This window comes from Rutidosis leptorrhynchoides, chromosome 7 (assembly GCF_046630445.1).
Source record: "Rutidosis leptorrhynchoides isolate AG116_Rl617_1_P2 chromosome 7, CSIRO_AGI_Rlap_v1, whole genome shotgun sequence".
Classification (NCBI taxonomy): Eukaryota; Viridiplantae; Streptophyta; class Magnoliopsida; order Asterales; family Asteraceae; genus Rutidosis; species Rutidosis leptorrhynchoides.
Genome location: NC_092339.1, coordinates 277,746,865 through 277,756,545, shown reverse-complemented (window position 1 = coordinate 277,756,545; position 9,681 = coordinate 277,746,865). Strand labels below are relative to the sequence as shown.

Genomic DNA, 9,681 nt, shown 5'->3' with positions numbered 1-9,681 from the left:
AGATTTTTCCAAAATAGCAAAACCCTTGACTGCATTAACACATAAAGGGAAGAAATTTGAATGGAAGGATGAACAAGAGAAAGCGTTTCAATTGTTGAAGAAAAAGTTAACTACGGCACCTATATTGTCATTACCTGAAGGGAATGATGATTTTGTGATATATTGTGACGCCTCAAAGCAAGGTCTCGGTTGTGTATTAATGCAACGAACGAAAGTAATTACTTATGCGTCTAGACAACTGAAGATTCACGAGCAAAATTATACGACGCATGATTTGGAATTAGGCACGGTTGTTTTTGCATTAAAGACTTGGAGGCACTACTTATATGGGGTCAAAAGTATTATATATACCGACCACAAAAGTCTTCAACACATATTTAATTAGAAACAACTGAGCATGAGGCAGCGCATGTAGATTGAATTGTTGAATGATTACGACTTTGAGATTCATTTCCACCCGAGGAAGTCAAATGTGGTAGCCGACGCCTTGAGCAGAAAGGACAGAGAACCCATTCGAGTAAAATCTATGAATATAATGATTCACACTAACCTTACTACTCAAATAAAGGAGGCGCAACAAGGAGTTTTAAAAGAGGGAAATTTAAAGGATGAAATACCCAAAGGATCGGAGAACCATCTTAATATTCAGGAAGACGGAACCCGGTATAGGGCTGAAAGAATTTGGGTACCAAAATTTGGAGATATGAGAGAAATGGTACTTAGAGAAGCTCATAAAACCAGATACTCAATACATCATGGAACGGAGAAGATGTACAAGGATCTCAAGAAACATTTTTGGTGGCCGGGTATGAAAGCTGATATTGCTAAATACGTAGGAGAATGTTTGACGTGTTCTAAGGTCAAAGCTGAGCATCAGAAACTATCAGGTCTACTTCAACAACCCGAAATCCCGGAATGGAAATGGGAAAACATTACCATGGATTTCATCACTAAATTGCCAAGGACTGCAAGTGGTTTTGATACTATTTGGGTAATAGTAAATCAGCACACTTCCTGCCATTAAGAGAAGATGATAAGATGGAGAAGTTAGCACGACTGTATTTGAAGGAAGTCATCTCCAGACATGGAATACCAATCTCTATTATCTCTGATAGGGATGGCAGATTTATTTCAAGATTTTGGCAGACATTACAGCAAGCATTAGGAACTCGTCTAGACATGAGTACTGCCTATCATCCACAAACTTATGGGCAGAGCGAAAGGACGATACAAACGCTTGAAGACATGCTACGAGCATGTGTTATTGATTTTGAAAACAGTTGGGATAGACACCTACCATTAGCAGAATTTTCCTACAACAACAGCTACCATTTAAGCATTGAGATGGCGCCGTTTGAAGCACTTTATGGTAGAAAATGCAGGTCTCCAATTTGTTGGAGTGAAGTGGGGGATAGACAGATTACGGGTCCAGAGATAATACAAGAAACTACCGAGAAGATCATCCAAATTCAATAACGGTTGAAAACCGCCCAAAGTCGACAAAAGAGCTACGCTGACATTAAAAGAAAAGATATAAAATTTGAAATTGGAGAGATGGTCATGCTTAAAGTTGCACCTTGGAAAGGCGTTGTTCGATTTGGTAAACGAGGGAAATTAAATCCAAGGTATATTGGACCATTCAAGATTATTGATCGTGTCGGACCAGTAGCTTACCGACTTGAGTTACCTCAACAACTCGCGGCTGTACATAACACTTTCCACGTCTCGAATTTGAAGAAATATTTTGCTAAAGAAGATCTCACTATTCCGTTAGACGAAATCCAAATCAACAAAAAACTTCAATTCATCTAAGAACCCGTCGAAATAATGGATCGTGAGGTTAAAAGACTTAAGCAAAACAAGATACCAATTGTTAAGGTTCGATGGAATGCTTGTAGAGGACCTGAGTTCACCTGGGAACGAGAAGATCAGATAAAGAAGAAATACCCGCACTTATTTCCAGAAGATACGTCAACACCTCCAACTGCTTAAAATTTCGGGACGAAATTTATTTAACGGGTAGGTACTGTAGTGACCCAAACTTTTCCATGTTTATTTATATTAAATGAAATTAATATTTACATGATTAAGTGTTTCCAACATGTTAAGCAATCAAACTTGTTAAGACAAGATTAATTGAAATAGATTTCATATAGACAATTGACCACCCAAGTTGACCGGCGATTCACGAATGTTAAAACTTGTAAAAACTATATGATGACATATATATATATATATATTTAACATGATATTATGATAAGTATGTATCTCATTAGGTATTTTAACAATGATTTATATACATAAAAATGAGACTATTGAATTAAGAAACACGAAAACGATATATATAACGATTATCGTTATAACAACATCTTACTAATTACATATGAATCATATTAAGATATTGATACACTATATATAAACATGATAAATGATAAGTAAACATATCATTAAGTGTATTAACAATGAACTACATATTTAAAAACAAGACTACTAACTTAAGGATTTCGAAACGAGACATATATGTAACGATTATCGCTGTAACGACATTTAAATGTATATATATCATATTAAGATATATTAATACATCATAATATCTTGATAATGTAATAATTTAACATCTCATTAGATATAATAAACAATGGGTTAACAACATTTAACAAGATCGGTAACTTAAAGGTTTCAAAACAACATTTACATGTAACGACTAACGATGACTTAACGACTCAGTTAAAATTTATATACATGTAGTGTTTTAATATGTATTCATACACTTTTGAAAGACTTCAAGACACTTATAAAAGTACTTCTACTTAACAAAAATGCTTACAATTACATACTCGTTCATTTTCATCAACAATTCTACTAGTATGCACCCGTATTCATACTCGTACAATACCCAGCTTCTAAATGTATTTACTATTAGTATATACACTCCAATTATCAGCTATTAGCAGCCCTTGTGAGTCACCAACACATGTGGGAACCATAATTTAACATCTAGCATGAAATATCTAACAAAACTACAAACTAATGAAACCTATATGACTACCCTATATTCACGTGAATGATGAGTACCACAAACACATTCAATTTGCAATTTTCTTGAATCAAATTACTCTCTCTCAAGTGTTCTTCCTTTGTTCTAATTCATCATCTTCATCAAAATCTAGCTCAATCTATTTCATAAATCCATACATAAACCAAGATACAGAACAACTACTCAAGAACACACCAACAACACTTCCAAGTTTGCTAGCTTACTTTCAATCTTGCAAATCCATTTCAAGTGATCATCCAACTTCAAGAAATCTTTGTTATTTACAGTAAGATATCTCTCTAATACAAGGTAGTACTCATATTCAAACTTTGATTCAATTTCTATAACTATAACAATCTTATTTCGAGTGGACATCTTACTTGAACTTGTTTTCGTGTCATGATTTTGCTTCAAGAACTTGCAAGCCATCCAAGGATCCTTTGAAGCTAGATCTATTTTTCTCATTTCCAGTAGATTTATCCACAAAACTTGAGGTATTAATGATGTTCATAACATTATTCAAATCATATATATAAAACTATCTTATTTGAAGGTTTAAACTTGTAATCACTAGAACATAGTTTAGTTAATTCTAAACTTGTTCGCAAACAAAAGTTAATCCTTCTAAATTGACTTTTAAAATCAACTAGACACGTGTTCTATATATATATATATATATATATATATATATATATATATATATATGATATGCTAACTTAATGATTTAAAACCTGAAAACACGAAAAACACCGTAAAACCGGATATACGCCGTCGTAGTAACACCGCGGGCTGTTTTGGGTTAGTTAATTAAAAACTATGATAAACTTTGATTTAAAAGTTGTTCTTCTGGGAAAATTTTTTTTCTTATGAACATGAAACTATATCCAAAAATCATGGTTAAACTCAAAGTGAAAGTATGTTTTTCAAAATGGTCATCAAGACGTCGTTCTTTCGACTGAAATGACTACCTCTTATAATATTGACTTGTAACCTGTATTTCCGACTATAAACTTATACTTTTTCTATTTAGTTTCATAAATTTAAGTTCATTATGAAATCATAGCAACTTGAATCACTCAAAACGGATTTAAAACGAAGAAGTTATGGGTAAAACAAGATTGGATAATTTTGCTTGTTGTAGCTATGTGAAAATTGGTAACAAATCTATATTAATCATATCCTAGCTAACTTATATTGTATTATACATGTATTCTAATATATTATATAATCTTGGGATACCATAGACACGTATACAATTGTTTTGACATATAATGTTTGGGTTAGCTATACAGGGTTGAGGTTAATTCCAAAAATATATATACTTTGAGTTGTGATCTTGCCTGGTACGTGTATACACTGGGTCGTGGATTGATTCAACATAATATATATCGATTTATTTCTGTACATCTAACTGTGGACAACTAGTTGTAGGTTACTAACGAGGACAGCTGACTTAATAAACTTAAAACAATAAAACGTATTAAAAATGTTGTAAATATATTTTGATCATACTTTGATATATATGTACATATTTAATATAGATTCGTGAATCGACCAGTGGCCAAGTTTTACTTCCCGACGGAGTAAAAATCTGTGAAAGTGAGTTATAGTCCCACTTTTAAAATCTAATATTTTTGGGATGAGAATACATGCAGTTTTATAATTGTTTTACGAAATAGACACAAGTAATTGAAACTACATTATATGGGTGAATGATCGAAGCCGAATATGCCCCTTTTGCTTGGTAGCCTAAGAATTAGTAAACCGATCTACTAATTGACTCGAATCCTAAAGATAGATCTATTGGGCCTAACGAACCCCATCTAAAGTACCGGATGCTTTAGTACTTCGAATTCGTTTTTATCATGTTCGAAGGATTTTCCGAAATGATAGGAGATATTCTTATATGCATCTAGTTAATGTCGATTATCAGGTGTTCACCATATGAATGATTTTTATCTCTATGTATGGGATGTATATTGAAATATGAAATCTTGTGGTCTATTATTACAATTTGATAAATATATAGGTTAAACCTATAACTCATCAACATTTTTGTTGACATTCAAAGCATGTTTATTCTCAGGTGATTATTAAGAGCTTCCGCTATTGCATGCTAAAATATGGACAAGATTTGGTGTCAGCATGCTTGTATAATATTGTTTAAAACTGCATTCGAGAATTACTTTGTTGTAACATATTAATATTGTAAACCAATATGTATTGGTAGTGTGTAAGTGTGATATTTTTAGATTATCATTTCTTGATAATCTAGGTGGTGTCCTTTTAACCTTGTCGATAAAATAAAGGTTATGGTTTGTTTTAAAAACGAATGCAGTCTTTGAAAAACGTCTCATATAGAGGTCAAAACCTCGCAAAGAGATCAATTAATATGAAATGTTAATAATCGATATGAACGGGACATTTCAATGAGTTCACAGTAATGCCATTTGGATTGACGAACGCACCGGCTATGTTCATGGATCTCATGAACCGTGTGTGTAAGCCATATCTGGACAAGTTTGTTATTATATTTATCGATGATATTCTGGTATATTCTAAGAACGAGGAAGAACACGAGCAACATCTCCGCTTATTACTTGAAATACTCAGAATAGAGCAGTTGTACGGGAAATTTTCGAAGTGTGATTTCTGGCTTTAAGAAGTGCAATTTTTGGGTCATATCATAGGTGTCAATGGTATTCAAGTTGATCCTGCAAAGATAGAAACAGTTAAGAAATGGGAGACTCCTAAGTCCCCAACGCAGATACGACAATTCTTAGGTCTCGCCGGTTACTATAGAAGATTCATTGAAAGATTTTCTACTATTGCCCGACCGTTAACAGCATTGACTCACAAGGGTAAGAAGTATGTGTGGATTGAGCAACACGAGTCTGCATTTCAGTTGTTGAAACAGAAGTTGACTACTGCCCCGATTTTGTCTTTGCCCGAAGGAAATGAAGACTTTGTGATTTATTGTGATGCTTCACGACAGGGTTTTGGTTACGTGTTAATGCAACGGAAGAAAGTGATCATCTATGGGGCACGACAGTTGAAAGTACATGAACAGAATTACACGACTCACGATTTAGAACTTGGTGCTGTGGTCTTTGCACTGAAGATTTGGAGACATTACTTGTATGGTACTAAGTTCACTGTTTTCACCGATCACAAGAGCTTACAACATATTTTCGACCAGAAACAGCTTAATATGAGGCAGAGACGTTGGATAGAGCTATTGAATGACTACGACTGTGAGATTTGCTATCATCCTGGCAAGGCTAATGTCGTTGCAGATGCCTTGAGTAAGAAGGAAAAGGCTAAACCTCTTCGAGTTAGAGCATTGAACATGACTGTCCGAACGAACCTTACTTCTCAGATACGCGATGCACAATTAGAAGCATTGAAAGAAGAGAACGTTACTACTGAGTCCCTTAGAGGAATGGACAAGAAGTTTGTCATTCGAGAAGATGGAACCCGATACTTCTTAGATAGAATTTGGGTATTACAGGCTATATAAATACTAGTCTAACAAATACTAGTCTAACAGTCTTATGTGTCCCAAATTGAATGTACTCTTAGACCATTTCTTACGGGCCACAACAATACGGTATTATTGTGCCACAACAATGACAACACTCTCTATGCTATTTTTGTGGACTTCTTGTGGTGTTGTGGTGGAAATAAACACGATGGCCAAAACTATAATGCAATCAATCACCTTGTTTGTTTTTTTTATTATAATATTAATTAACTCAATACCAATTATATTTTACTCACAATACAACAACAATGCATTTAACATAGCGACTCCTTCATTTTACAATAATGCCACATCTGCAAAAAAAACACTTCGACAACACCACAACACCATGTGTAGAGAATGGTCTTACCGTAAAATTGCATGGTACAATATATATTTTTTAAGTCAACGTTCAAAGTGTAATATATTAAAATTGAATTTGGGTCTCCTCTATATTTTTTCAAGTCCCTCCTACTATGCTAACGCTGGGAAATGTATGGTACGATATTTCACACGTTTATTTTGCAAGAACCACATGAAACAGTTAAACAAATCGCAACTCTTTATTGACCTGCCTTTTACATAAGAAAGGACAGACCATGTTATTTTGTTTGAGTAAAAATCAAAACACATAGAAAACACGTAAATGGAAAATACACAATGTGTGCTACAGATAAAATGGATAATATGTCTGAAGATCGCCTTGCCAGTATGTAACTATAAAATCTTTGCCGTTTAAAAAAATATGTCTTTGAAGATTACGAACGGAAGCCATTAACTCGCAGCCCTTTCGTTAAGTATTTTCGTCCCAATATAACGTCCTAACATCATAACCGTTGCTTGAGGATTTGTTCCTGGTGAATTGAAAAACGTCGAAGCATCAACAACTCGTAAAGAATCAACACCGATGACTTTCAAATTGCTATCGACGACCTTGTTCACCAAACATCCACCATGAATATGCCAAAATGTAGACAATGTTTCGCGACAAAATGTCTCAATAGACCCCTCATCAGACAAATCCTCAGGTAACGATGGCCCGATAAACCTAAAAGAACTCCCTCCAAGTATATCAGGAAACTTATATTCTTCCATAGCTTTAATATCCAAAATCTTTCTTAACTCTTCCACAATTTGGCCACATTGGCGTATGTCCTCTTTGTTCGAATAATAATTAAACTTGACACTTGGGCTAATCGTAACATCTGTCGATGATTTTAAGTTTAATGAACCGGTTGATACCGGTCTTGTAACTTTTCCTCCAATAACTACAATACTTAAGTCTACGTTTGGAAGCTTATCTAAAAAAGGTATGAATGGTATGATGCTTGAAATTCGAGGGATCGATGTAGACTCCATGTAGGGCCCACCGCTTTTGGTAATACCAGCAACGCGAACTCCTGCATCAGTTAATCTAACCGGCACCAGAAGATTAATTCCATTACGTGGATTATCTGCCATTAATGGTCCAACAAACGGATGGTCCCGAACAACAGGAATATTTAATGATGAAAGGTACGCACTTGGCCCTATTCCACTCAATAGCAAAAGTTGTGGGCTCCCAATAGATCCGGCGCTCAAAATTACTTCTCCGTTTGTTCTTATCTTGACATCGTAATACTTTCCTTGAGAATCATGGTATTTAACGCCAATCGCGGCTACATATGAACACAACACAATTTGTTAGAGTCACAATCTTTGTATCAATCTGATTTATGATATATTCTTATGGGTTCAAGTACAGAAATGAAGGTGTCGTTAACATGCATTGATCAATTGTACATAGCGGTTAAATATCAATTTCATAGTGGTGGTTACTCATTTGTACAACCATGTTTTGCAGGTTAATGACAGCCGCTGTCGTTAGCAAAATTTTAATATATAATTGGATAAAATTCGTGTCCATATAATAAAAATAACTGAAAAATAAAAAATTTGAATTACCTAAAGGACTAGAGGTAGAGAAAATGATCCGATCAACTACGGCTCGAACCACAACATGTATGTTTTTAGGGTTAGCTTTGTTGAGAAGCTCAACGGCCCCATGTCGTCTCCCTGAATCATCAAACGTCGAGCCACCAATCTTGGTTCCTTGAATATGGTCTAGAACGAACCCATTTGCGGGACTAATTCCCGCTTCTACAAATGCATTATACGTAGAGTTTTGCCACTTTCGTAAATAAGCCGTACGAGTAACAATACTATTTTCAACCCACTCATAGGCGTTTTCAACCGCCCTACCATCCAATTCAATACCTGAGTTTTCGTAAAAGTATTCATCAGCTCTCGAATAAAACCCGAAATTTATCATACTACCACCTCCCAAAACTCGTCCTCTTGTGTTAAAAACACCATCCTCAGAGAAAAAGTTTTGAGCAGGTGAATCATCGAAATTTGCGGTTAGGATTGGATTTAAGGACCTATTTTCGTACGCGATGTTCTGATCCAAATTTGCTACACCACCTCGTTCAAGAACAAGTACAGAAAATTTTTCAGATAAAGTCGCAGCTAATGGGCATCCAGCAGTCCCTCCTCCTACAATTATGTAATCGTATTCGTGTTCTGGAGTGTAATCGGTTGCTTCGTTAACAAACGCAACATAACTTTCATCTGCATACCATATATTATCATAAACAAAATTGATTAATCAATAATGTTGTACTAAAATAAAACATGTTTATGGAAGTTTTAATCTTAAGTGAGGATGAACTTGCCTGAAGGAGAATTTGGTTGTAACAAGCATAAGACTTTCAATTGTCGTGTAAGACAAAATATGAGAAAAATGAATACAAACAGTTGATGGTTAACCCTCATTTTCATATTTCTTTAAAAGGCCGTTTATGGTTTAAAATATATATCGATAGTAGTATATATACTAGGTGTATATTGGACTTCACATGAATGCATGGTTAGCATTTTCCTATTATAAATAATTGAAATTGAATTTATTGATCATTGATAATGATTAATAGTAGTTATATACGGAGCAGTTATCTCCCTCTCCCTACATCTTAATCTTAAAATCTTAAAAATAATAATTAATTACTCCGTAATACGGAGTAGTTAACATCCTTAGGGGTGTCCTTATCTACGCCAAGTATTGTTTTTGGTGCCAGTCGTA

At 34.6% G+C, this 9,681-nt stretch overlaps 1 protein-coding gene across 1 annotated transcript; it reads right to left on the bottom strand.

Moving 5' to 3' along the window:
* Positions 1-7,032: 7,032 nt before the first annotated feature.
* On the bottom strand, positions 7,033-9,397 carry LOC139858095 (sinalpyl alcohol oxidase Nec3-like). Its single transcript, XM_071846949.1, has 3 exons — positions 9,275-9,397; positions 8,505-9,170; positions 7,033-8,218 (listed from the first exon to the last, which is right to left on the bottom strand). The coding sequence occupies exons 1-3, from the start codon at positions 9,378-9,380 to the stop codon at positions 7,335-7,337; spliced, it is 1,656 nt and encodes a 551-aa protein (XP_071703050.1). The 5' UTR covers positions 9,381-9,397; the 3' UTR covers positions 7,033-7,334.
* Positions 9,398-9,681: the final 284 nt, after the last annotated feature.